The 27,597-nt window shown below is 39.9% G+C and overlaps 2 protein-coding genes and 1 long non-coding RNA gene across 3 annotated transcripts; all 3 read left to right on the top strand.

Annotated features, from left to right (window-relative positions):
• The first annotated feature begins 4,282 nt into the window (after positions 1 to 4,282).
• On the top strand, positions 4,283 to 6,078 carry LOC119088180 (late cornified envelope protein 1D-like). The gene is made up of 2 exons (XM_037206715.1): positions 4,283 to 4,373; positions 5,420 to 6,078. The coding sequence occupies exon 2, from the start codon at positions 5,443 to 5,445 to the stop codon at positions 5,872 to 5,874; it is 432 nt and encodes a 143-aa protein (XP_037062610.1). The 5' UTR covers positions 4,283 to 4,373; positions 5,420 to 5,442; the 3' UTR covers positions 5,875 to 6,078.
• A 10,030-nt stretch (positions 6,079 to 16,108) lies between these two features.
• Positions 16,109 to 17,482, top strand: LOC119088178 (late cornified envelope protein 1B-like). Its single transcript, XM_037206712.1, has 2 exons — positions 16,109 to 16,215; positions 16,873 to 17,482. The coding sequence occupies exon 2, from the start codon at positions 16,896 to 16,898 to the stop codon at positions 17,295 to 17,297; it is 402 nt and encodes a 133-aa protein (XP_037062607.1). The 5' UTR covers positions 16,109 to 16,215; positions 16,873 to 16,895; the 3' UTR covers positions 17,298 to 17,482.
• Positions 17,483 to 25,452: 7,970 nt separating this feature from the next.
• Positions 25,453 to 26,628, top strand: LOC119088179. The gene is made up of 2 exons (XR_005091775.1): positions 25,453 to 25,548; positions 26,562 to 26,628. It is a non-coding gene; the product is annotated as an uncharacterized LOC119088179 (long non-coding RNA).
• Positions 26,629 to 27,597: the final 969 nt, after the last annotated feature.

The following is a 27,597-nucleotide window of genomic DNA, read 5'->3' as shown; positions in this document are numbered from 1 at the left end:
TGGCTGTATGGCTATTTCCTGACCATCCTTGTCTACATGAATGAAACCTTTTCTCAAAAGAAAAATAATTCTAGAAACATATATGCATGCTACAGTATGGATGAAATGTAAAGAGAAGATACAAATTAAAACAGGTATTTGAAAAAGACAGATACTATACCATTCTTCTTCCATCGGAAACTGCAATTAGTCAGATTCGTAAGGGTGGGAAAGAGAATGTTAATTTACAGCGGCCAAGGAGGGGGCCTGTGGGGATTATTGATGAAGGGGTGTACTGTTTCAGTTTTGCAAGATGATAAAATACCTGGGTGTCACAATACATTGTATACATGTCTGAAACTGAAAAAAAATTTTAATAAAGAAAAATACTTTAAATGAAGCATCTCAAAAAGATTGTGTTTTATTGAGTTTCAGAATTAAAACTGTGTAAGTTATCAAACTTGATGTGACATTTTTCCAATTAGAAACATGATAGTTGTACCAACTAGGAAATGATAAGATCTTAACATGCTTTCATCACACATGCTAACAAAATGTTAAAATTTTGGCATTGGCAGCAATCAAATAATAACTTTAAATGCTGTTCTGTGAATAGTAATTTGATTTTCTCTCATGCTCTAAGGTGACTGCTTCGATATTTTGATTGTTTATAGGTAAAAAGATGAAAACAAAGAAAACTTATTCATTGGTGGGGGCTCTGAAACTCACAGAAAAAAACATTTTTCAGATTGAATCGCTTCTGGTTAGAGCACACCAGCATTTCTTATACTCTGTGGGATGGAGAAATAGAGACACCCTGACAAATGAAACACTGGTGAACCAGTGATGTCCTATCCAGATGGTTTTATGGACCTGATATCTAAGCTACACAGTTCACAGCCAAGCCTTAAATTCCAATCTTCCTAAAGCGGAAGTGCCACTCGCATATCCCTATAATCACACAGGTGAGCTGACGACTTGGGTATGTCCGTGCAGAGAGGCAGAGGTGTGGACCAGCTGGCATCTCAGTCTCATCATCCTAGAAGGTGGAATCTGGATTTGCAGACCTGCCATTGTGGAAACCAGGAAGCAATTCCTAACCTCTCCCTGTTACTAAGCACTTTGGAGCAATGTGACCAGGAGAACAAATGTCAGAGCTGGTGAGACAGTGGCAGAGCTTAAGGTGATGTGATGTCACATTTCTTCCTCTGTCAGTCTCAGGATCTACATTGCTATGCAGTGACCTGAGTCATAAGGAGTTGTCATTTATAATTTGAAATATCACTGATAATGTTCATAACATGGTTTAAAAGATTTAAAATGGCCAATGGGTACATCATTCTGGGGTTTTAGAGTTTTTTATGTGTATGTGTGTGAATGCTTGTATGTATTTGTTCTATATTCATGCCTGGTACCATGGATATCAGAAGAGAGTGTTGGAACCCTGAGGTTATAGGCTGTTATGAGCCACCTAATGTGGGTGATGAAAACCAAATCCAGGTCCTTTGCAAGAGCAGAACGTGCTCTTAACTACGGAGCCATCTCTCCTGTCCCAAGCGTCCTATTTTAATTAATGAAAATGAAAGTATAAGGCTTTGGTCAAGTTGCCGAAGAGTTCATTATTATCTCATGCGCATGGTATAGCACATGACTGGTATCAAAATTCAAAATGAGTAGTTCTTTAAAAATGAGCAAAAACCACAGCATTGTGTTACAATGAGAAGCATATTCAAAAAATAACATGGCTCAAGCCTGAACAACTGAAAGATAGATGGACAATAATCAATGAGTAAACAGAAGTTGAGCAGAAGCCATGATTCACATTAGATTTTGAATTTTTCCCCTTAGGCAGTATTCTTAGTCTGCATTATATTGTTGTGATTAAAAGCTGACTAAAATCAATTTGGGGAGGAAAGGGGTTTATTTGGCTTACATATCCTAGACCACAGTCCATTTGAGGAAGTCAAGGCAAGAACTGAGGGCAGGATCTGAGGCAGAAACCATGGAGAAACACTGCTTACTGACTTCCTTCTCCTGGATTACTCAGTTTGCTTTTTTATATAGCCCACAGCCACCTGCCCAGGGATGGTCCTACCTGCAATGAGCTGGGCCTTTCTACACTAATCATCAATTAATAAAAGCCCCACAGGCTTATCTAAAGGCCAGTCTTACTGAGACATTTTCTTGATTGAGGCTCCCTCCTCTTCTCAAATGACTCAAACTTGTGTCAGCTGACAAAAAAGAAAAAGGAAGGAAGGAAGGAAGGAAGGAAGGAAGGAGGGAGGGAGGGAGGGAGGGGGGAGGGAGGAAGGAAGGAAGGAAGGAAGAAAGAAAGAAAGAAAGAAAGAAAGAAAGAAAGAAAGAAAGAAAGAAAGAAAGAAAGAAAGAAAGAAAGAAAGAAAGAACTAGCCAGCACAGCAGGTCACAGTCCTTGGAAAGACTTCACCAGTGACTAAGTGTCAAGTATTTGAGTATGATGCTAAAAAAATGGATCAAGGAATGACCATCCTTGGTTGCAAGTCTGCCTAAGCTTTTCACATTATGACACAATGCTGTCTTCTACAAAGTTCATGTTTAAGAACCACAAAGTCAAGTTAAAAAAAAACCACCAAAACTACAATAATGTTTTAATTGTTCATTGATTCATGTTGTTCCTCATTTATAACTATCTTTGGATGTGTCAGGCACTGGAGAAAGTAATGTTCAGAGGGATCTGGGCATCAGGGCACATGTAAATGGTGGAGGCTCAGATAGAAAGTGAGATAGGTGATAGAGAGATGATAAATAGATAGATAGATAGATAGATAGATAGATAGATAGATGATAGATAGATAGATTAGATAACAGATGATCAACAGAGAGAATGAGTTGTGATAAACAACAGATATGTATCTCTCTAAATATGTAGCCACTACAACTATTCATACATAAGAGCATGTCTTCCTCACATTTCAGTTAGCTCATCATGCTCATCTGAGGGAGAAATTAGTCCCACAGGCTTCTCAGTGGAAGGTCTATCAATGGCTAGGGAGAAAATTAATTTCCCCTCACATAATTCAATTTGACTTTAGTTTGTAGATATCTCATTGAGTTCAGTTATGTTTTAATTAAACCTTACAGTCATGTCCATCTTTGTAAGAACTTTGGCTTACAACAGATTTCAACACTTTTCATTATAAGAATAAATATATACAAATTTAAAACACCATTTTGTATAAAGTCTGTGGCTATGGGGGACTAAGGAAACATTGAAAGGGAAGGAGCTTTGAAAATAAGAGCACAAGCCTGTTCCTGGGAAGTATTTAGGACATGTGGTCTTAAAAATCACCTGTTGCCTATGGTAAAGTCCCTATTACCTATTGTCAACATGGAGAAACAGATGTTAACAGTCCAAGCCTTCTCTTCTTTCGTCATTTCTCATCTTTGATCATCATTTTCTTCAGTTATAGCCTCCAGAAATCCAAAACTCCACAAGAATACGAAGACAAAATTTTGGCTCTATTTCCTCCAACAGTCCCATTCTTCAGTCTTATGATGTCTACAGCTGAGTTCTCATCAGAAAAAAAAACAGCAGGGAGGCTATTTAAAAGCAGATTAAAAGAGAAAGCAACTAGTAGATTCACTGACTTTGGAAAGAACTGTACTTCACTTCTTTGTATTCTCTGTAGACATCAATTATGCAAAATTCTCTGTAGACTGTGAACTTTCCATACAGGAATGACATATGTCAACCATGTCTATTTCTCTTCAATTATATCTTCCCCCTACACAGATCATTTGTCAGAGAGCTACCATGTACAAATCTTCCCATCAGCCAGTTTTCTTTTTCTTGTTGTTCATGTTCTCCATTTTTGGTGATACTCCATGGCTTTCACAAGCCCTCTTACAAATGATTTTCATTGATACTCCAATATTTTAGGTAAAGAGGGATAGTGAGACATGATAAATAGATTTCAAAATCACATGTCTGCATAACTGTCCTGAGCTGGGTCCAGTGACTAGGATTTTGGCTGTCTAGGTGTCTACACTGTGTGACATGGTCCTATAGAGTAGCAGTGTACAGGGATGAAAAATGGACAGAGATACTCACATGGCAGGGATCCTTGAGATGTGAGACTAAGGGTGACAGGAATCTACTTCCTAGCCTCATGCTTAAGTCACAGTACAAGTTGAATGTACCATCCACGAGCCCCAGGGAAGAAGGCTGGTGAGAAACATTTGATCATTGCCAGTCACAAGACCATGTAGGTGTCAGTAGGCAGGGCTACCATGCCCAGCCATTGCCTCATAGCTGGGGCAGAGCCCAGGATCAGAATAAAAGGGCTAAGGGGCAGAGTATCTCCATTCACTCACCTCCTGACGTACCCAAGGATCTTGTGCTGCCTACCATCTTGGTAAGTCTTCATTGGGGGCATGAGTATGGACCGTATTAGAAGGAAGCTGAGAGGAGAGCTGGAGTGGAGGCCTAGCAGGGCCCTAGAGCCTAGAAACCACAGTGACAGAGCACAGAAGAGAGGAGGGAATGAAATCTGGGAGGAAGGAGGTGGCCAAAGCGATTTTGATGCCATGAAAAGCAATAGAAGTAACTGGGTAGCTCTGACTTCTGAATCTGGAGAGGATAATATGCCATCCAATGAAGGGGTCCATCAGGATAGGAACCTGAAATACAGAGAGCTGTGGACCTTTATAGGCTTCAGGAAGAGGAGCATTTCTCTGCTAACACATCCCTGAGACAGCTTGTAAAGAAAGACTAACAGTTGAAACAGGGTACCAATGGATCTTTCGGCTTGGAAAACACAGAGCCATGGATTCGGAATTTGATCACAGGCTCAGGCTGCTCAGAATTTTTAAGACACAACAGCACAAGACTTTTCATGTCAACTAGTCAGCATGGGGTGTTGAGATGAGTTCAGACTTTCTTGAATGGAAAGACCAGACATGGTTCCTGTCTGCAGGAACACATAAGTTAGTTCTTATATTAATGGGAGTGAGATCACTGATCAATAATCACCATTTTCTTCTCATAATAATAATCATCATTATCTTCATCAGTTTGGGAAGCTTAGGCAATCAATGGAAATCTCATAACACTCTCCATATGACATACAATAGTAGTAGATCAAGCCCGGTGGCACTGTAAAAGATATCAATCAGAGAAATGTAAGTGGAGGAGGAAATTTTTTTGAATATGCCTTCAGACTGTGAGATCTCGCAACATAAGGGTTACAGGAAAATGAGTTTTTAAAAAGAATAAGGACCCCTTTTCTCCTCTCAAAACTTATAGGATAATTTGGCTCTGCAGGCCAGTACTGCAAGGTCCTTGGGATTTGTTAGAAATAAAACTACTGAATATGGAGTTTCTATAAATAACAGTGGTTATTTAGAAGTGGATAGGCTGCCCCAGGGTCCCGAGTCTGACATGTGTGTGACTCTCTCACAGCTCCTGAGCACTCACCAGCCGAGATGTCCTGCCAGCAGAGCCAGCAACAGTGCCAGCCCCCTCCCAAGTGTGCCCCCAAGTGCCCTCCCAAGTGCCAGACACCAAAGTGCCCTCCTAAATGCCCCCCAAAATGTCCTCCCAAGTGTCCCCCTGTGTCTTCCTGCTGTAGCCTGGGTTCTGGAGGCTGCTGTGGCTCCAGTTCTGGTGGTTGCTGTGGTTCCAGCTCTGGGGGCTGCTGCAGCTCTGGGGGTGGTGGCTGCTGCCTGAGCCACCACAAGCCCCGCAGATCTCTCCGTCGCCATCGTCACAGCTCTGGATGTTGCAGCAGTGGTGGCAGCAGTGGCTGCTGTGGCAGCAGTGGTGGCAGCGGTGGATGCTGTGGCAGCAGTGGTGGCAGCGGTGGCTGCTGTGGCAGCAGTGGTGGCAGCAGCCAGCAGTCTGGAGACTGCTGCTGACCTGAACCATCAATATTTTAGACAAGCAGTGCGGGAGGAAGCAATGTTCGAAGACCTGCCCTGGACTTTTGTTCTCTCTTGTTGCTGCCCTTGGTGTCCTGGGGTCTAAGATGCCATAGTCTTGTGGGAAGTACTCAATGTCTCTCCCTGTTAAAGGGCCTGTCTTCTCTGTTACAAAATAGTAAAGTCTTCCCTAACAATCTTCTTTTGACTCTTCATCATTTGACCACAAGCGTCTTACAGATCAGCTTTGCCAGTCGAGGCTCAGTTGTTCCAAAGATGACTCAAAAGCCCAAATCTGTGTGGGACAGTAGCAGGTCAACCCACAGCATGTGGACAGTGGCCCCTCAATCATCCTTACTGTATACAGTGATGATCATTCTCTCTTATATGTTGTCCATTGATTTTCTTGTCCCTTTATGGGTACACATCTGTTTTTTATGGCTTATATCTTTTACTCCGTTGTGTTAATAATTACTATGGCAGCATTTCTAACGACTGGTATGATGCAAGAGCTCAGCCATATCTAGAACATCTCACTATAGTGAAAATTGCTAACAGGCCATGTGTCCATTAAATGGCAGGTATTTAGCTACTTATTTAGACAATAAGCTATGATATTAGATTCCAACTTCTACACCTAGTAAGAATTATCTAGATGAATCACAGGACACATAATTTAAAAGAACAACCATAAACTTTACCAAAGAATTCAAGGAGTTTAAAGAATTCACAAAGATGAAGTTCAATGGACTTCAAACTAGTAAATGCCTGAGTGAGGTCTAAAGAGACAGAAACATAAAGCTGATGCAACCTAAGAAGACAATCCAGGATTTGAAAATTAAATTCAAAACAGAGATTAAACATTGTAGAGGACTCAAGCTGAAATGAAGATAGAATTGAAAAACCCAATAACCCCATCAGAAAACTCAAGGAAAATCACTACAAGTAGAATGGATCAAGCAGAAGACAGAATGTCAGGATTCAAATGCAAAGCAGACCATCTAGATCAGCAGTTCTCAATGTGTGTCACAACTCCACTGGCAAACCTCTGTCTCCCAAAATATTTACATTACCATTCATAACAGGAGCAAAATTACAGTTATGAAGTAGCAACAAAAATAATTTTATGGTTGTGGTCACCACAACTCTTTTAGAGGGCTGTAATATTAGGAAGGTTGAGAACTATTGATCTAGATGAAATAAGCAGCGTATAGTAAATAATCTAGATGAAATAAACAAAGAATATTAAATGTTTTTTTAAACCATGGGGCGGGGGGGGAACTTGTAGGAAATGTAGGACACAATGAAAAGAACAAATCTTCTAATTATATGAAAAGATGAGGGACATCACAATGACAATTAACATATACATTTATTTTCCCCTTTCATTAAACATTTTTCTTATACAATATAATCTGACTACAGTTTTTCCTCCCTCTCCACAGCCAGTTCTTCACCACCTCCTCTCCCATCTGGATCCACTCCCTTTCTGTCTTTCATTAGAAAAGAGCAGACTTCTAAGAGATAACAACAAACAAAACCAAAATGAAATATAATAAGATAAAACAAAATCCATCATAAAGAAGTTGGACAAGCCTACAAAAAAAAAATAAAAGTACCCTAAGAGAAAGCACAAGAATCAGAGACACACTTGTTTACACATTCAGGAGTCCCATAAAAGTACTGAACTGAAAGCTATAGACTATATATATGCAGAGGCCCTGGTGTAGACCTCTGTACATCCTGTGCTTGCTGCTTCAGTCTCTGTGAGTTCATATGAACTTTGCTCAGTTGTTTTAGAGGGCCATGTTCTCCTAGTATCCTCTATATCCTCCGTCTCAATTCCTCCTGTCCCCTTTTCCATAGCATTCTCTGAGCTATGTGGGTTGGGATTTGATGGAGTCATCCCTTTTAGGGCTTTGAACACACACATTTCAATAATACTTTTAAATATTAATGGTATCTACTCTCCAATCACAAGACATGGACTGGATGAATGGATCAAGAAAAAAACAAATCCATCTGTCAGCAAAAACATATGTTAGCCTTAAAGATAGGAGAAGTAGTTTTGATGTATATTTATTTCCCTGATGCCTGAGAATGGTGAATATTTCGTTAAGTATTTCTTAGTCATTTGATTTTCCTATATTGAGAATTCTGTTTAGATATGTACTCTATTTTTTAATTTGGTTATTTTCTTGATATCTAGTTTCTTGAGTTCTTTATATATTTTGGATATTAGTAATCCTCTATCAGATGTGTAGTTGGTAAAAATATTTTACCATTCTGTAGGCTGCCACTTTTTCTGAATGATGATGTCCTTTGTCATACAGAAAAAGAGAACAGATTCTCAGTTTCATGCTCTCATATATTAGTTGTTGATCTTAGTGCCTGTGCTAGAGGTGTTCTGTTGAGAAAATCTTTTCTTCTGCCAATGAGTTCACCATTTTTTCCTCTATCAGCTTCAGTGTATCTAGTTTTATGTCGAGGTCTTTGATCTATTTGGAGTTGTTTGGTGCAGAGTAATAAGTATGGCTTTCTTTAGATTCTTTTACATGTAGCCATCCAATTTGACCAGCACCAGTTGTTGAAGATGCTCTTTTCATTCCAGGGTGTATTTCTGGCCTCTTTTTTTTTTAATAAAAAAATCAGGTGTCCACAAGTGTTGGTTTTTCTTTTTCTCTTCTCTTCTTTTCCTTTCTCTTCCTTTCTTTTCTTTTCCTTCCTTCCTTCCTCCCTTCCCTCTTTATTTCTTTCTTTTTTATTTCTGTTTTTGCTTTCTCTTTGGGGGGCCTACCACACAGCTCCCAAATAAATACACAGAGATTTATTCTTACTTGTTTCTAGCCAGTTTTTCTAACTTAAATTAACCAGTTTCTCTTCTTCTACATTTTGCCTCTGGACTTTTTCATTTCTTTATTCTGCATGTCTTTCTTCCCTTCTTACTTCATGGCTGGTTGTGCTGCAGGGTGACTGGTCCCTGGCATCCTCCTCTCCTTCTCCTTTTCTCTCTCCTCCCTTGTCTCTTCTCTTGAGCCTAGATTTCTCCTCCTATTTATTCTCTCTGCCTGGCAGCCACACATGTTTCTCTCTGCTACCTAGCTATTGGTCATTCAGCTCTTTATTAGACCAATCAAGTGTTTTAGACAGGCAAAGAAGCACAGCTTTACAAAATTAAACAAATGCAACATGAAAGAATGCAACACGTCTTTGCAGCAATAAACAAACATTCCACAGCATAAACAAATGTAACACACATGAAACGAATATTCCACGACACAGAAGTGTGTGGATTTAAGTCTGGGTCCTCTGTTCAATTACATTGATAACATGTCTGTTTTTGTGCCAATACTATGCTGTTTTTATTATTATAACTTTGTGGTACAATTTGAAATCAGGGCTGGTGATACCTCCAGTTGTTCTTTTATTGTTCAGGATTATTTTAGCCATCTGGGTTTATTTGTGTTTCCATATAAAGCTAAGAGTTGTCCTTTTAAGATCTGTGAAGAATTGTGCTGTAATTTTTATGGGGATTGCGTTGAATCTGTAGGTTGACTTTGGTAGAATGTCCATTTTATTATATTAATTCATAAGTATATTTCGATATCTTCTTCAATGATTTGAAGGTTTTATCATACAAATCTTTCACTATATGGTAAAAGATACCCTAAGATGTTTTATATTATTTGAGACTATTGTTAAAGGTATTGTTTCCCTGATTTCTCCCTCAGACCATTTGTCATTTGTCTATAGGAGAGCTACTGATTTTTGTGAGTTAATTTCGTATGCAGCTACTTTGCTGAAAGTGTGTATCAGCTGCAGGATTTTCCTGATGGAAATTTTGGGTCACTTACCTATACAATTATACAACCTGCAAATGAAAATACTTTGACTTCTTTTCAATTTGTATTCCTTTGATCTCCTTCAGTTGTCTTATCATTCTAGCTAAGACTTCAAGTACTATATTGAATGGGTATGGAGTGAGTGGATAACTTTGTCTTGTTCCTGATTTTAGAGGAATTGCTTTAAGTTTTTCTCCATTTAAGCTGATATTGGCTATAGGCTTGTTGTAAGCTGCCTTTGTCATACTTCAACATTTTCTTGCTTAGAAAGTCAACTTGTAATAGCTGTTTCTATTTCACTAGGGTGTATAGTTTTGTTTAAATTGCTTATCTGATCTTGATTTAACTTTGGTAAGTAGTATGTATCTAAATAAGTATCCACTTTTTTAGATTTCTCAGTTTGGTGGAGTTTAGGCTTTTAAAGAATGTCCTTATGATTCTCTAGATTTGCTCCATGTCTGTTGTTATGTTAAAGTGAGAAATCCATGGAATCTGATTAAAGGGCAAAGGGATTTATTAAGAAAGGAAAAATTCACAAAACAGAGGAATTGTCACAGGGTCTTGGAAAAGGTGAGTCATGATCAGACACTGTTCTTCTGCCTGGAGACTGTCCCAGCATGCAAATCCCATGAGGGAGCAAAGAGAGCTGCATTTGTGCATCTCAGGTTTTAAGGGTAGCTGAGAGGCCACGCCCCAGGGCCACAAAATTCAAGGTATAGGCAGGTAGAGCAGTTACCTGCTACATCTCTAGGGTTGCTCTTCGGGGTCATAAAACAGATATCCACTACATTATGTCTCCCTTTTCATGTATAATTTTGTTAATTTGGATTTTCTCTCACTTCTCTCATTTTAGTTAATTTGGATAAGGGTTTGTTAATCTTATTTATTTTCTCAAAGAACCAACTCTTTGTTTCACCGATTCTTTGTATTAGTTTGTTTGCTTGTTTCTATTTTATTTATTTCAGACATGAGTTTGATTATTTTCTGCCAAACTACTCCTTTTGGGTATGATTTCTTTCTTTCTTTCTTTCTTTCTTTCTTTCTTTCTTTCTTTCTTTCTTTCTTTCTTTCTTTCTTTCTCTCTTTCTTTCTTTCTTTCTTTTTTTTTGTTCTAGTTGCTAGTATGAGATCTCTCCATGTTTTGGTGTTTTTATGTAGGCACTTAGTGCTATAAACTTTCCTCTTAGAATAGCCTTCCTGTGTCCCATAAGTTTGAATATATTCTGTATTCATTTTCATTTTATTCTAGAAAGTCTTTGATTTCTTTCTTAATTTCTGTCTTTGCCCATTTTCAACTCAGGGAGTGTTGTTCACTTTCCATGAGTTTGTAAGCTTTCTGTTGTTTCTATTGTTGTTGAAATCCAGCTTTAACCTGTGTTGGCTCCATTTTTATAGGCATTTAGTGCTATGAACTTGCCTCGTGGTACAGCACTTCATTCTAATCAAAGGAACAATTAAGTAAAAAGACACCATTATCCTAAATATCTGCGTATCAAACTTATGTTCACCCAATGCCATAAAACTGTACTACCATAATTGAAGACACAAATAATCTTCAAATCCATAATGGTAGGTGATTTCTATACTCTAACTACTCCAATAGACAGGCCATTAAACAAAAGTAAGCAGAGAAAATATCAGTATTAAATGTCATCCTATTATAGATGCACTTACAGATATCTACCCAAACAAAAACAAACTTTCTTTTGTTCTTTTAATTTAATTTTATTTTTATTAATTAATTAATTAATTAATTAATTTTTCCAACCACTCAATCAGTTTCCCCTCTCTCCCTCCTTCCCTCCCAGTCTCTTCCTCCACAACCTTCCCCCTTCCCTCTACATCTACTCCCCCTCCTTTCTCTTCAGAAAAGGCAGTCCTCCCGAGCATATCATCTAGCCATGGTATATCAAGTTGTAGCAAGACTATAGCTCTCCTCTCCTATTAAGGCTAATGCAGTCATGGATTTTGGAGGGAAACCTACAACTGACAGTTTGCTAGTTAGCATAATTCCTAAGTACATTCTAAATATCTATCCTTATACCCATAGATAAGTATGTCTCATTCCTCACCAAGGAAACTTCTCTCTGCAGTAGACAGAGGCCATTGCATAAAACCACAACCAATCAGAATAACAATATGGTGCCTGTTTCTAACTGATATGTAAATAACACAGCTCAGGCATCAAGGATTAGGGGTCAAAGTCAAAGAAGGGGGAAGAAGAGTTGTAAGAGACAGTAAAATAGGAAGTTTGTGAGATTTCATTTCCTAAAAATGTTAAAAATACTACATCCATGTAATCTCACCAACATAGCTGCATAAACAAGACCTGAACAAGGATAACACCAGCAGATATGCCAACATGGAATGGGGAAATCTCACAAGAACTCAGTCATAGGCAAGAAAATATGGGCAACTGAAGAATGCTGAGAGCAGGAGAAATATTCTGCCTTGGGAAGAGCCTCAAAATTATTAACCAATACCAAGAGGCCAGCCCTAAAGTCATAGGCAAACAAGTAACATTATATGGAGTGATTGTGTTGTGTTTATATACTTAGGAATATATATGTACATACCTATGTAACAATGATTAAAGGAATTGAAGCTGTGGATTTGAGAGAGATCAAGGGGGACGTGCATGGGATGGGTTCAAGAGAGAAAAGTGGGGGGAAATTACATTATATTTTCATTTCAAAAAGTAAAGAATGGGTTATGAGCCATTTTTTGCACTTAATGAACAGAATCAGCATAAACACAGGCATTTCTCTTAGACATTTGTATGTTTCTACTTCTTACATGAAAATTTTCACTTGAGAATGGACAGTATTAATCATATTTCTCATTATCTCGATGTTTTGATAGCTACTAGGAAAGAGAAAAATTCAAATATGTTTTCAGTCCTGAGTATTATTTAAAATATTGGTTATGAAAATAGGATTCAATGAGTAAAAGATAATAATTTGTCATGTCCTTGGTGATGGTTCTGTGGAAAAAAATAAAATATCCTGAAGGCTAATGTTCAGGATGATTATTAACAATTAAACATTCTACTATGCCCCCTAAGGCTTAGGTGCAGGATCTAGACATCACATGGTCACCTGTTGTCTTCATTTTGATTAGTTATGATTTTCTTTGTAATGGTCTATGTCTGTCAAAGAGAGAATTAACCTTAAGTCCCATTTTTTCATAAACTTAGATATTCACTCAGACCTCCTATGACTTGGTTAAAGGAACTGGTATGCTGATTTGGCACAGAACAGTGATTTTTATATCCCTGACCACATTCCTTTGCCCCTTTAGTTCTTGTGGATAAATTTTTAGAGAGTAGAGCCTTTCTGATACCTACTATTGCCCCTCCCCCATTTCCCTCTTCTTTAGGTTTAAGATTCAAAGCCTGATATAATGATTGAACAAAAAGAATTATAAAAATGAAGTATTAATAAATTAAGTACTGTCCTGGCATAAAAGAGAAAAAATAGTTTAATAGATTTCTCTTGTATTTGATGAGAAGGAAATATGACTACAAAAGAAAGACCCATGACAAAGGGAGCCTCAGAAAACCAAAGGTTGGCTAAGCATGATGACTACATTAACCTGACCCAACTGAGCTCACAGTCAAGAATTAAATTCCAGTCTTCATGAAGTAAGCAGGGTGCTCACACATCACTTATGCAGGTCATCTGAAGACTCAGGTGTTGTCTTGCACACAGGCAGAGGTGTGTACCAGATGGCATCTTAGCCTCCTCATCCTCCTTGGAGTCAGAAGTTGAGTTAAGCAGTCCTGCTGTTGAATCCAGGAATCAATTCCTGACCTCTCCCTGTTACTAAGACTTTTGTAGCAACCTAACCAGGAGAACAAATGTCACAGTTGGTGAGACAGTGGCAGATCTTCAGGTGATGTAACCACAATGCCTCACTCCGGCAGTCTCAGAGTGTGGGTTCCTATCGGGTGACTTGAGTCATTAGGGGTAGCTATTAATATGATGAAATATCACTGATAATGTTAGAGGATTTAAAAGGCTTAAAATAGCGAATATATGTATCATCCCATGTTGAATTAATGAAGATAAATACAAAACACAGGAAAGATTGTCAAATGATTTATTGTAGTCTTATATGAATACATGAAAAGAAAAATTCAGAGGGACTGTGATGAACAGACATGACAGGGAAGAGTGCTCAGCTTGTGTTGTCTGGGGAAGCATTTAAACCAAGTATAGAATACAATGTAATTCAGCTAAGAACATTCCCTAGGAAAGGTGGAAACTATTTAGCATGCAGGCCGAATAAAAGGCTGTAGCCAAAGTACTTTGGGTTTTCCTTAAACTGTAGGAAGTCCCAAACAAGACCCAAACAATTAATTAATGTAAATAACATAGGGGAAGAGGGAAATCCTTTCTTGCATCTGATATTAGAAAAGAATCCAGGAAAATCACATAACCTAGTGCCAACATTTGACAAGGAGAGTCAGCACCTTTAAATAGTAAATGCTCTGAGAAAAATTGAGATAGACATTTATATGTAAATAAGTAGGTAACTAGCTAGTTAGATGATAGGTCAAAAGTTGCATAAATGGCAGATAAATGCATATTAAATAGATGATAGGTGACAGATAAATGATAGATAGATTACAGATAGAGGATAGGTAGATAGATAGATAGATAGATAGATAGATAGATAGATAGATAGATAGATAAACAGGCAGACAGATAGATTGATGGCAGATATATGCATAATAGATAAGTAGACCAATGACAGGTAACAGATAATGGGTAAATAGATGGAGTTATTATAAATTGCAGCCAAGTATCTCTCTAAATCCATCGGTAGGTAGATATTATCTGTCTCACATTTCCTTGGTGCTCATCATGCCCACATGACTTGAACATTATTCCCAAAGTCTTACCTTCCTCCTCACCTGACTTTTTCAGACTTTGATTTTTCCATTTCCCTGAGTTTGATCAGTTTCTAGAGAACATCAGAGTGTGACCATATCTTTAATCATCTTGTTCTAGATTAAATATCAATTTTTTCCACTAAAATCCCCAAAATGGGGACGTTCAACCCCGTTTCATATGTAAATGATGTAACAGTAAACATATGTGAAAAACAGGTGAATGAAGAGAACACATGGGTCTAAAAATCACAGCTGAAAAACATCCTGTGAATTAGTAAGGATTCTTCCCTTGAAATCCACTGCCCCTGCCAGGGAAGGATGTGTCTCTTCTTACCCATTTTGCCTCACATGGAAGAATATGCATACACTATTCACAGAATTTTCTTTTTCACCTATTTAGACATATGTAGACATCATTCCCTTCTTCCCATATGACACCTAGAAAAATCAATCAGCCAATAAACAATAAGATCAATTTTCTCTAGAAAAAATATAATTTTTAAATTATTATTGCAATACATTAACCTTATAAAATAAGGGGTCTCCATAAGAAATTTTCATATATGCAAATTACATATATATTGTCTATATATATAGTCAAAATTATATATTTTGACTATATCAACCCACATCAGTCACTTTCTTAAAAGAGCTAACTCCTTCCCTTTATTTAGCAGGTTAAATATATGTTGTTTCTTAAAGAGTTTTCCACCATTTACTGTCTTTAGAGGGTTGATTTATTCTCCCCTACCTTTTCAAAATACCGTACTGACTTTTACTACACACACAAGTAATTCTTTTCTGTATTTAAAAGTTACACTTAAAAGGGGAAATTTTTACAAGTCAAATAGGTTTCAAAACCTCCTATCTTCCCTTTGCTGACTCAAATTCATCAGCCAGGATTTTGCCTGTGTAGATGTCTAACTGTGTGATGCAGCCACTCAGATTGGGAGAGTGTAGATAGATATGTAAGTAGCGATGCTTGAACACTGTAGGTTTTTTTTTTTTTTTTTTTTTTTTTTTTTTTTTTTTTTGGTTTTTCGAGACAGGGTTTCTCTGTGTGTAGCTTTGCGCCTTTCCTGGAGCTCACTTGGTAGCCCAGGCTGGCCTTGAACTCACAGAGATCCGCCTGGCTTTGCCTCCCGAGTGCTGGGATTAAAGGCGTGCGCCACCACCGCCCGGCCGAACACTGTAGTTTTAAAAGTTCTGTCCAGATTGAACTTGATTAAAAGGCTATCTGGACTGAAGGTTTACACTAGGAACGGGGAGCAAGTGAAATAGACTGAGAAGTGAACACTTCCTAAGGCACATGCCCTTCAGGTATGTGAAGTTAAAGGTGCCAGGATCCATTTCCTCCTCACCTCATGCCAAAACCATCACTCATGCTTGAGTATCCCTGAGTCCCATGGAGGAAGGCTGGTAAGGAACATCTGATCATTGCCAGTCGCAGGATCACGTGGGTGTCAAGAGGCAGGGCTATCCATGCCCTGCCACTGTCTCACAGGCCATGACAGAGCCCAAGATCAGAATAAAAGGGCTGAGGAGCAGAGCACCTTCATCCACTCCTCCTGAGGTACCCACAGATCTTGTGCGACCTTGGTAAGTGACTATTGGGAGAAGAGCATGGGCTGTATCAGAGGGGAGCTGAAAGGAGAACTGGAGGGGAGGTGGCACAGAGCCTCAGAGCCCGGAGGCCACTCTTAGAGGGGACTTAGGATGGGCTGGAATGCTGGGTAGAGAAAAGGGCATTCTGACACCCAGAGGAGGCATGAGCCGTCGGGGTCCATTTGACTTCAGACTCTGAAGAGAACAAGCATCTTTTTAGTGGAGTAGGTCTCTGAGAAGCACAGGAGATTGTGAAATTTCAACTTGAGAGAATTGATGGACTCTGAAACACAGCTCTGGCCCAACATTCAAGAGTTGGATTGAAGAGATGGATGCAGAATAGAGTTCCAGGTTCTCATTGCAATGAAGTCTGTTTTCCCCGAAATGATACATTAAATGGGCAATTTCAGAGTCTGTGATTCAGACCCCTCTCAAAATGCTTAGCTTGCCATTGCTTAGATAGATACCAGATGTCAGTTTTTACCTGGCTTGTGTGGGTTTCTAAGGCTCCTAAGAAACAGTAGTGAGCATGTGACCTCTCATGTGAGCATATTACAATGGAACAGCTACAGACAGATATTCTATGATTATCATAAGGGGAAAGGGTAGCCCCAGGGTCCTGGGTCTGACATGTGTGTGACTCTCCCACAGCTCCTGAGAACTCACCAGCCAAGATGTCCTGCCAGCAGAACCAGCAGCAGTGCCAACCCCCTCCCAAGTGTGCCCCCAAGTGCCCTCCCAAGTGCCAGACACCAAAGTGTCCCCCCAAGTGTCCTCCCAAGTGTCCTCCCAAGTGCCCCCCTGTGTCTTCCTGCTGTAGCCTGGGATCTGGGGGCTGCTGTGGCTCCAGCTCTGGTGGCTGCTGTGGCTCCAGCTCTGGGGGCTGCTGCAGCTCTGGGGGTGGTGGCTGCTGCCTGAGCCACCACAGGCCTCGTAGATCTCTCCGTCGCCATCGTCACAGCTCTGGATGTTGCAGCAGTGGTGGCAGCAGTGGCTGCTGTGGCAGCAGTGGTGGCAGCGGTGGCTGCTGTGGTGGCAGCAGTGGCAGCAGCCAGCAGTCTGGGGGTTGTTGCTGACCTGTGCCCTAGGACTTCTGACAAGTCATGGAGAAGGAAGTCAAGTACAACAGACGTGTCCCTGCCTGCCACTGTTCCTCCCTGTTGTGCTCTATATTCTGGTCTCTCAGACCTCCTGTGCAAAGTTCTGACTTACCCCTAAAATGACCAGACTGAAATAATAAAGTCTCCCCTTCCAAATCTGAGTAAACTTGTGTTTATTTTTGGCAACCTCATCCTTCCAAGTCAGTGTTAGCAACTCAGTAGAATTACAGCCTGTCCCAGTGATACGGGTCAGCCAACTTCCAAGCAGTAGGAACACAGTGAGAAACACACAAGAGCTCAGGTGCATGTGTTTTTCTTTGTTTGTACCTAAAAGCCTTCAGCTAGAGTTGTATAAACCTCGTCTAAGAAGAAAGTGAGAGGCAGACACAACTAAGGAGATAACCTGGCAGATGATGGGAAGAATTTACTCACCGATGCTTTCCAAATGGCAGGTTTAAAGCAGCCTTCTTGTACCCCATAGAAAGAGGAAAGTAAGGAGCATACAGTCAACACTTATGGGAGCCATTCTGGGTCAGTTGTGTGCTCACACAGCCGGGCCCAGTGTCACAGGCTGAAGGGAGAGATCAAGGATGGGATAAACGGGCTTAAGGCTAGTGAATAACTCACCAGCTCTGGTACTCATTGTGTTGCCTGTGATCCTGGTAATTACTGGAAAGAACTTCCTCGGAGGGAAACCCTGACAGATCGTGGGAAGTTGAACATGGGTCTGAGGGCAGAGGTGGGAGTTGGGAATGCAGAATAAAGAAATGCCTAGAAAGTCTGCTGAAGGTCAGTGGATCTCGGAGCAGTAGTGTTTTGAGAATGCTGATGATTGTATCTCCCCGCACATAGTCCTAACACACTTTACTTCTTCACAGTCTTAGGCCTCTGATATCGCGCATAAAGTATGTTTCACCTCCTTTTCTTGCCTGAAGCCTGTGTTGTGACTACTTAGTCCCCAAACAGTGATGATCAGAAGCACATTTGGGGCCGACAGTCACAGAAACCTGTGACTCACCCTTACCAATGTCCCTTAGGTGGTTAGGAGTGGTGCCTGGGCATCTGTACCAAAAGCGCTAAAGATGAATCACAATAAACAACAAGGGAATTCAGTGGTGCCAAGGAGAGAGATGGAAAAGACTAGTAGCTTCAGAAAAGACAGTACCAGGCCTGGGATCACAAGACCGTGACAGCCAGTGTCATATCTCCCCGGTGGCCAATCAGCTTAGAGCCTCACACTGGGCAATGATTATAATTGGGGATGAACAGTTCATGTGATAAGCCTTTGCATTCTGTACTCTCATGTATGCAGATGTGTGTTATGTTATGTCTTATACATACATATGGAAAGTACATTACTTAAAGTTATTGGGAAGCATATCCCTGAAGAAGCCTGCTTTCTTCCTTATGGAAGGTTGTTAAAGTGTGTATTGACTGCTAGAGGGGCTTTTGTTCTCATTGGCTTCCTCTGTTGGAAAAGATCATCTGTTTTATAAAGGCATACCGAGAAGCCAATGAGATAATGTGAAATGTTTGACAAACTATTTCAGGGATAATTTCCCCTACAGCTTATTCTAAAGAAGCTTGTAACGTGTGGAAATGGCTGTATAAAGACAACGGAGCAGGATTGAGTCAGCTCTGTGGGACTTTTACCCTGGTACCCTTCTTCAGCTCCAGCATGGCCATCCACCAAGATGTACTTACTGCAGAGTCAGGAGACGCTAGTCTCTACCTCAGGCACCCTACCTCTTCATCCAACCGGCCCACCCTTACTGTGTTCTGGTCTAAATTACCCTAATCTCCCCCACATGGAAAGTCAGTCCTGGGGCCAGATCTGCAGGTGACTGCAGCTGCTGCCTGAGCCACTGCAGGCTAAGAGCAGATTGCGGGTACTGCAGCCAGGCACAGGGGCCCCCAGTGCCGTGACTAAAGAGCAGCCAGAAGTCTGGAGGCATTTGCCGAATGGACTTGACTTACTCATCTGTCTCAATTTGCTAGAGTGTCTGAGTCATGCTTAAGCTCTTAATCTCTGGGCGGGGCATCACACATTTTGGGGATTAAAAAACATATTTCTTTCGAAATCATTAAAAACCCCTTGCCACAGTTCCCCGTGGAAACCCTAACACAGCCGGGCTGATTAAGTCCTGTTACTGTGTGTACTGAAGTGATGTGAGAGCTGCCGCCCAAGTGCCCATTGGGCAGTTCAGTTTTCCAGCTTAATTACCATTGTCTAGTTTCTGTATCCCACGCTGTTGGTTACTGAGGTTTCAGTGGATAGCAGGCCAAGTCAAATACGGGGAGTGCAAATTAGGGTTTCAGTATGCCTGTCTTTTCCCACGAATTCTGTGCTTTGCTTTTAAATTAAGGCACTGTCTCTCTGAGTTCATAGACAGCTTGGTCTACAGAGTGAGTTCCAGGACAGCCAATGCTGCACAGAAAAATTCTGTCTTAAATAAATAAATAAATAAATAAATAAATAAATAAATAAATAAATAAATAAATAAAGGCGCTGTAGTAGCACTGAGATGTTTTCTGTTTTTAACTTGTGATTCTCTTCACATCTATCACTTGATTCTCAGACACTGGCAGGAAATAGACATTGCCATCCTTTATCCACCCTCTCCTCACACCGTTAGACTACATTCTGCTCCTTTGCCTAGCAAATCTCCAGCTAATCAATTTTCGTACTGAATTTATAAATATACATACACATATTAAAACACAAACAAGAAATCTACAGAAAACAGTAAAGTTACCAACTTTAATATAACTAAATCTTTTATTCATGCTTGTGTATGGTTGTGTGTATTATATGTATGTGGTGTTTGTGTGTGTATTTATTGGTGAGCATATATGTATGTGCAGGAGAGTGCAAGCCTGAGGTCAACGTAGTTAGAAATGTCACTAAAATTTATTAAAGAAATGTGTGCATTTATTCATTCAAATCATTATTGAGTTTGATGAATTTCATACCGTTTTTGTACGAATTTATTCTAATATCAGCCAAATGAGATAAAAATACAATAATGAAGAGAGGCTTAGGATTATTCACTATAGAAAAGACATCCTTTCTTTTCTCTCCCTCTCTGGAGCTCCTGGAGTCCAGGCAAAGAGAGGGAGGAGGAATTATATCAACAAAAGGGTCAAGATCATGATGAGGAAACCCACAGAGACAGCTGATCAGAGCTAGTTGGAGCTCCCTGACTCTGAACTGACAGCTGGGGAACCTGCATAGGACAGAACCTCTGAATGTGGGTGACAGTTGTGTGGTTATGTGGCTTGGGCAGTTTGTGGGGCCCCTGACAGTGGGACCAGTATTTATCCCTAGTGTATGAACTGGCTTATTGGAGCCCATTCCCTATGGAGGGATACCTTGATCAGATACAGGGGGAGGGGCTTGGTCCTGCCTCAACTTGGTATGCCAAACTTTGTTGACTCCACATGGGAGGCCATACCCTCTCTGAGGAGTGGGTGGGGGGTGGGGTGGGAGAAAGACAGGAGCGGTGTGAGCAGGAGGAGAGGAGTAAAGGGGAACTGTGGTTGGTATGTAAAATGAAAAAAAAAAAAACTTCTTAAATAAAAAAAATGACAAAAAAGAAAAGATATCCTTAAGGTGATGGACTGGAACCACCAGACAAAAGCAACACTACTCAAATATGAGAAAATTCCAGGTACTTTTACTCATTACTTATGAAACATCAGTGTGTCTTTGTGTGTGTGTGTGTGTGTGTGTGTGTGTGTGTGTGTGTGTGTGTGTAACAACAACAACAACAAAGAAAAAGTAGGCTATGAACTTGAAAGAGCTAGGAAGGGTATTTTGGAGGCTTGGGAAGGTGGAAATGATGTAATTATAATATGAACTCTAAAACATGCAAGAAAAAAATTATTTTAAACAATGTCAAGAGAACTGGAAGAAAAATAAAACCACATGCATAATACATCCAGGAGCCATACAACATCAGAAAATGTTTAACTATATCCAAGGAAGAAACCATGCCAAATCAATAAATCAGAGAATAACAGCTGTTGGTTAGTCTGTAGTACCAATAAATCAAAAATGTAGCATAAGGAGCAACCAAATAATATATTTTAAAGAATGTTATGTAAGTAGAAGCTGAGCCTTCTTTCAGACTATGAGATCATGGCATCATTATTTATGACTATTCAAAAGGGTTGAAATGAGAATAGAAATGAGAAAAACCAATGAGAAATGACTAATTTACATGATACTGGCTCAGGAGCACAGAAATAAAAAGTCCATTACTTCTTGAATTACTTCTGCTTAGAACTCAGTTGTGTCCTTGCATTCCATGAGATGGAGAAAATTAGTAATTATAATAGAGAGACAGCATGCCACAGAGAAATCTCCAGGAAGTCAGTTGTTGACTGGTAATATGGTTATACTGACCTGACATTTAAGCCTGCAGAGCTCACAGTCAGAGATTGAATTTCAGCCTTCCTCAAGCAAGATTGCATAGGTCAGTTGACGACATGGGTGTGCTCCTGTGCAGAGGCAAAGACATGGAGCAGATGGCATCTAGTTCACATTGTTCTGGGAGTCAGAAGCTGAGCAGAGCAGAGCTGTCATTGTGGACACCCAGGAATCACTTCCTGACCTCTCCCTGTTACTAAGATCTTTGGAGCAGCCTAAGGAAGATCACAACATTCTTATCAGGTGAGACTGTGGCAGATCTCTCAAGTCATGTGGCCTCACATACCTTGCCATGCATATTTCAGAGGGTAATTCCCAGGAGCGTGATCTATATCATACGGAACAGCTATTTATAAATGGAAATATCATCAATAGCATTGGTGAGAAGACTTTGAGTGTGTGTGTGTGTGTTTATTAAGAGATTTTTTATTCATTTTACATAGCAGTCACAGATCTCCCTCTTCCTTCCTCCCACCTCTCCAGACTCCACTTCCCCAACCCACTCCCCATTCCCTCCTACATAAAGTTAAGGCCTCCCATGGGGAGTCAGCAGAGCCTGGTACATTCAGTAGAGGCAGGTCCAAGCCCCTCCCCCTACTTCAAGGCTGCATGAGGTGTCCCCCCCATATGTAGTAGGTCCCAAAAAGCCAGGATGGATCCTGATGCTACTGCCAGGGGGGCCCTTAAGCAGATCAAGCTACACAACTGGTGAGAAGATTTAAGGTCATAAAGTATCCAATGTGATAGACAGGTACAGGTTAAGAAAGACAGAAAGAAAGAAAGAAAGAAAGAAAGAAAGAAAGAAAGAAAGAAAGAAGGAAAGAGAGAAAGAAAGAGAGAAAGAAAGAAAGAAAGGAAGAAGGAAGGAAGAAAGGAAGAAAGAAAGAAAGAAAGAAAGAAAAAAAGAAAGAAAGAAAGAAAAACCTAAGCCAGGTTTTCAAGGAAGTTATTATAGCTTCATGTCAATGATATGGGATATTAAAGACTCTTAAAAAGCCAGTGTAATGATCCATGTACAAAATATATAGAACATTAAACAGACAAGGCCAGGTAAGAGATTCATCACCTCATATTAGAAGCAAAACACTAACTACACAAATCAAAGAAAGTATACGGAAAGACACCTACTATGCAGCCAGGAAACTAAGCATTTATTTTGTACAGTTCTCTCTCTCCATCTATCCATCCATCTATCTATCTATCTATCTATCTATCTATCTATCTATCTACCTACCTATCTCCCTCCCTATCTATATATCTATAGATAAAGAGATATAGATATATAATTGGTATATATGTATGTAGACATATATGTATATATACCAATAAATTTAATTTACCATATGAATGGACTCAAGGATAAAAATCACCTGATCATCTCAATAGGCACAGAAAAAGCTTTTGAGAATCCAACATTCATTCACTACAAAAGGCCTGAAGAGCCTAGGAATGGAAAAAAAATTATCTTAACATAATAAAGGGCATATATGACAAAGCTGTACCCAAAATTATACTAAATGGAGAAAACCTCAAAGCAATACTAAATACAAACACTTAACAGTATTCACTTAGTTTTCTCTTACTTGATATAGTGCTTAGTGCTTGAACTCTTAGCTACAACAATAAGAGAAAGAAAGAGAAGGGATACAATTTTTAAAAATAAGTCAAAGCATCTTTTTTTTTTTGCAGATGAGAAGACTCTATACATAAGATATCCTAAAAATTCCACCAGAAACCTCTTAGAATTGATAAATACTTTATGAAATGTGGCCAGTTATAAAATTACCATTAATAAATCAGTAGCTTTCATATATATCAATAGCAAGCATAATTGAGAAAGAAACCAAAGAAATAATACCATTCACTGCTCCTTAAAACCTATCTTGGGATACATGTAATCAAAGAAGTGAAAGATCTCCACAATAGAAACTTAGGAGATTGAATAAAGAAACTGAAGAATACACTGGAAGATGGAACATTCTTACATCTCATGGATTGAAAGATTAATATTGTAAAAAACCATTTACTGAAAGCAATTGGTAAATTCAATATACTCACCATCAAAATTTCAATGTCATCCTTCATAAAAATTAAAACAGCATCTTAAAATTAAATTTCAAATATAAAATACCACAGATAGTCCAAAATAATTATAGGACAAAGAACAATGATGGAATTATCAAGTATGGTGGTATTTCAAGTTACACTACAGGGTCATAGTAACAAAAACATCAGTTGTACTGGCAAAAATGAAGACAGGTAGATTAGTGGAATAGAACAGAGGGCCAGATACAAAGCCATGAGACCATAATCAGTTGATTTTTACAAAGATGCAAAAATGCACACTGGAGAAAAGTCCATCTCTTCTGAGAAAATCGTATCATTGCATATAAAGATTAACTAGACATACCTATCTCCCACCTAGCATAAAAATCAGCTCTCGGTGATCAGAGTCCTTAAAGTAAGACATGGAAAGGTAGGGAAAATACTTCAAAATATTGACATAGGCAAGGACTTTCTGAATGGAACTCACTTGCTCAAGAAATAAAACTATTATTGGACAAGTTAGACCTTATGAAATTAAAAAGATTCTATACAGAAAAAGAAACAGCTGAATGAAAAGACAGTCCACAAAATGGGTCAGAATCTTTGCTAACTATATATCTGACAAACAATTCATATCTATAATGTACAAAGAACTCAAAAGTTAAACTAAAACTACTCAATCAATAAATGGGCTAATGAAATTCATAGACATTTCCAGAAAATGAAATATAAATGGCTGCTAAACATTTGAAAAAATTCGCACTTGATAGCCATAGGAGAAATGAAATCCAAATACACTGAGATTCTATCTTACGCCAGGGATAATGCAAGTAGTTATGAAAAATTAACCTATTATGACCAGCTATACTTCTGGGCATTTACTCAAAGAACTCTAAGTCAACATAGCACATACATGCTATACATCACTGTCATAGGGTCTTCTCCATAGATAAATCACAGAACCAACCTATATAGGTAACAATAGAGGAATGGGTTAAGAAAATGGGTACACATTGGAATGGGTTAAGAAATATGGTACACATTGGAATTTTTTTCACAATGAAGAAGCAAGTTATGTCATTTCCAGAAAAGTATGATAACTTAAGATGGTTCTTAATTAAGATTATTATTAATTAATTAACTATAAGTCAGTTGTAGAAAGACAAATATGTATATTCCCTCATATTTTCCTTCCTAAATTTCATATAGACACATAAAGTTGTATATGTACACATGACATGAAATTCAAAGTGAAACTCTATAGGAACAAATGGGATTAATGACAGTGGTAAGTGGGGGACAAAGAGAGAAGAGACTATGCTCCATGTAAAATATGTCTAATGGGCAGGTCGGAAGAAGACATATACAAAACTGCAGGGTTCTGTAGCTTAACCCTGGAACTTGGAGTGTTCATCATTTCAGAAAGAGCAATGAGATACTCTTATGGATCTTTCAGGTATGCAAGGTTAAGGTTGACAGGAATCCACTTCCTCATCTCCTGTCTAAATCATATTCTAAGATGGATGCAACATCCATGAGTCCCACTGAAGAAATCTGATGAGGAACATCTATCTGAGCATCACCAGTCACAGGACCACATGGTGTCAGGGGGCAGGGCATCCCATGCCCAACCACTGCCTCACAGGCTAGGGCAGAGCCCAAGATCAGAATAAAAGGGCTGAGGGACAGAGCACCTCCATTCACTTGCCTCCTGAGGTACCTACAGATCTTGTGCTACCTGTCTTCTTGGTAAGTGTCTATTGGGAGACCTAGAGCATGGCCTACCGCAGGCAAGCTAAGGGAGAGCTGGGGGGTGGGAGTGGGCTGGAGAAGGCAGTAGAGCCCAGAGTCATGCTGGTAGAGGAAAGAGATCAGGAGAAAAATGAAGTTTGGGTAGAGGTGTTGAAGTAAGGGACTCTAAAACTTGTGGGATTATTAGAAGCAAGTGGGTTGCTTTGACTTCTGAATCTTGAGAGGATAATATGCCATCCAGGGGAATGGTCCACCAGGATGGGAACCTGGAATGCAGAACCATGGACTTTGATAGACTTCAGGAGGGGGAGCTGCCCTCTTCTAACACAGCCCTGAGACAGCCTACAAAGAAAGACTAACAGAGGGCACCAAGGATCATTGGGCTTGGAAAACACCCAGAGCTGTGGATCTGGAATTTGATCACAGGTTGCTCAGAACTTTTAAGACACAACAGCACAAAACTTGTCATATCAACCAGTCAACGTGAGGTCTGAGATGAGTTCAGACATTCTTGAAAGGAGGGACCAGACCTGGTTGATGTCTGCAGGAATGGATAAGTTAGGTATTTTACTAAAGGAAGTAAGATCACTGATAAATAATCACCATTTTCTTCTCTGGCATCATTATCATCAGTTTGAGAAGCTTAGGCAATCAATGGAAACCGCATAACAATCTCCATATGACATACACTAGTAGTAGATCAAGCCCAATGGCACTGTAAAAGACGTCAATCAGAGAAATGTAAGTGGAGGAGGAAATTATTCTGAATATGCCTTCAGACTATAAAAATGGGTCATTATAGGAAAATGAGTTTTTAAAAGAATAAGAACCTCTTTTCTCCTGTCAAAAATTGTAAGACAATTTAATGCTGCAGGCCAGTACTGTAAGGGCCTCAGATTTGTTAGAAATAAAACTATTGAATATGTAGTTTCTATAAATAACAGTGGTATTTAGAGGTGGATAGGCTGCCCCAGGATCCTGGATCTGACATGTGTGTGACTCTCTCACAGCTCCTGAGCACTCACCAGCCGAGATGTCCTGCCAGCAGAGCCAGCAACAGTGCCAGCCCCCTCCCAAGTGCGCCCCCAAGTGCCCTCCCAAGTGCCAGACACCAAAGTGTCCCCCCAAGTGTCCTCCCAAGTGTCCTCCCAAGTGCCCCCCTGTGTCTTCCTGCTGTAGCCTGGGATCTGGGGGCTGCTGTGGCTCCAGCTCTGGGGGCTGCTGCAGCTCTGGGGGTGGTGGCTGCTGCCTGAGCCACCACAGGGCCCCGCAGATCTCTCCGAACAGACACCAGAGCTCTGGATGCTGTAGCAGTGGTGGCAGCAGCGGATGCTGTGGCAGCAGTGGTGGCAGCAGTGGATGCTGTGGAAGCAGTGGTGGCAGCAGCTGTGGTGGTGGCCAGCAGTCCGGGGGCTGCTGTTGACCTTTGCCAGGACGACTTCAAACAAGCAGTGGAGAAGGAAGCTACATGTTGAAGACTGGCTGTTCTCTCCTCCTCCTGTCCTTGGACCGGAGATGCTGAAATCACATGAAAAGTTCTGAATGCCCTACCACCAGCAGGGTCACTCATTTTCTGTATTACAAAATAATAAAATCTTCCTTGCCAATCTTCTTTAGACTCTTTTGACCATCATTACCCCTACATGTCAGTGGTTGTAACAAATGTTCCATAATAATCTGGCTGTCAGAAGCCTGGATCAGGAATGTGGGTCAAATAGCCAGTCATCTGGGAGTGTGTATAGTGACCCCTCATTCACCCTTTCTTACACATAGTGAGGACTAGTCTACTCCACATGTTGCCTACTGGTGTTATTATCCTCATCTATATGTACAAATGTGTGTTCTCCAGCACTATATATTTTCAGCTACTGTATTCCTAATTACTATGGTAGAATTTCTAACACACACACACACACACGCGCGCACGCGCGCGTGTATGTGTGTGTGTGTGTGTTTCCAGACATATATATATATATGTATGTTTCCATATATATATATATATATATATATATATATATATATGGAAAGGTATAATTTTGTTCATTG

Source organism: Peromyscus leucopus, chromosome 6 (genome assembly GCF_004664715.2).
Source record: "Peromyscus leucopus breed LL Stock chromosome 6, UCI_PerLeu_2.1, whole genome shotgun sequence".
NCBI lineage: Eukaryota > Metazoa > Chordata > Mammalia > Rodentia > Cricetidae > Peromyscus > Peromyscus leucopus.
Note: the sequence above shows the minus strand (reverse complement) of the source record. Positions and strands in the feature narration are given on the sequence as shown.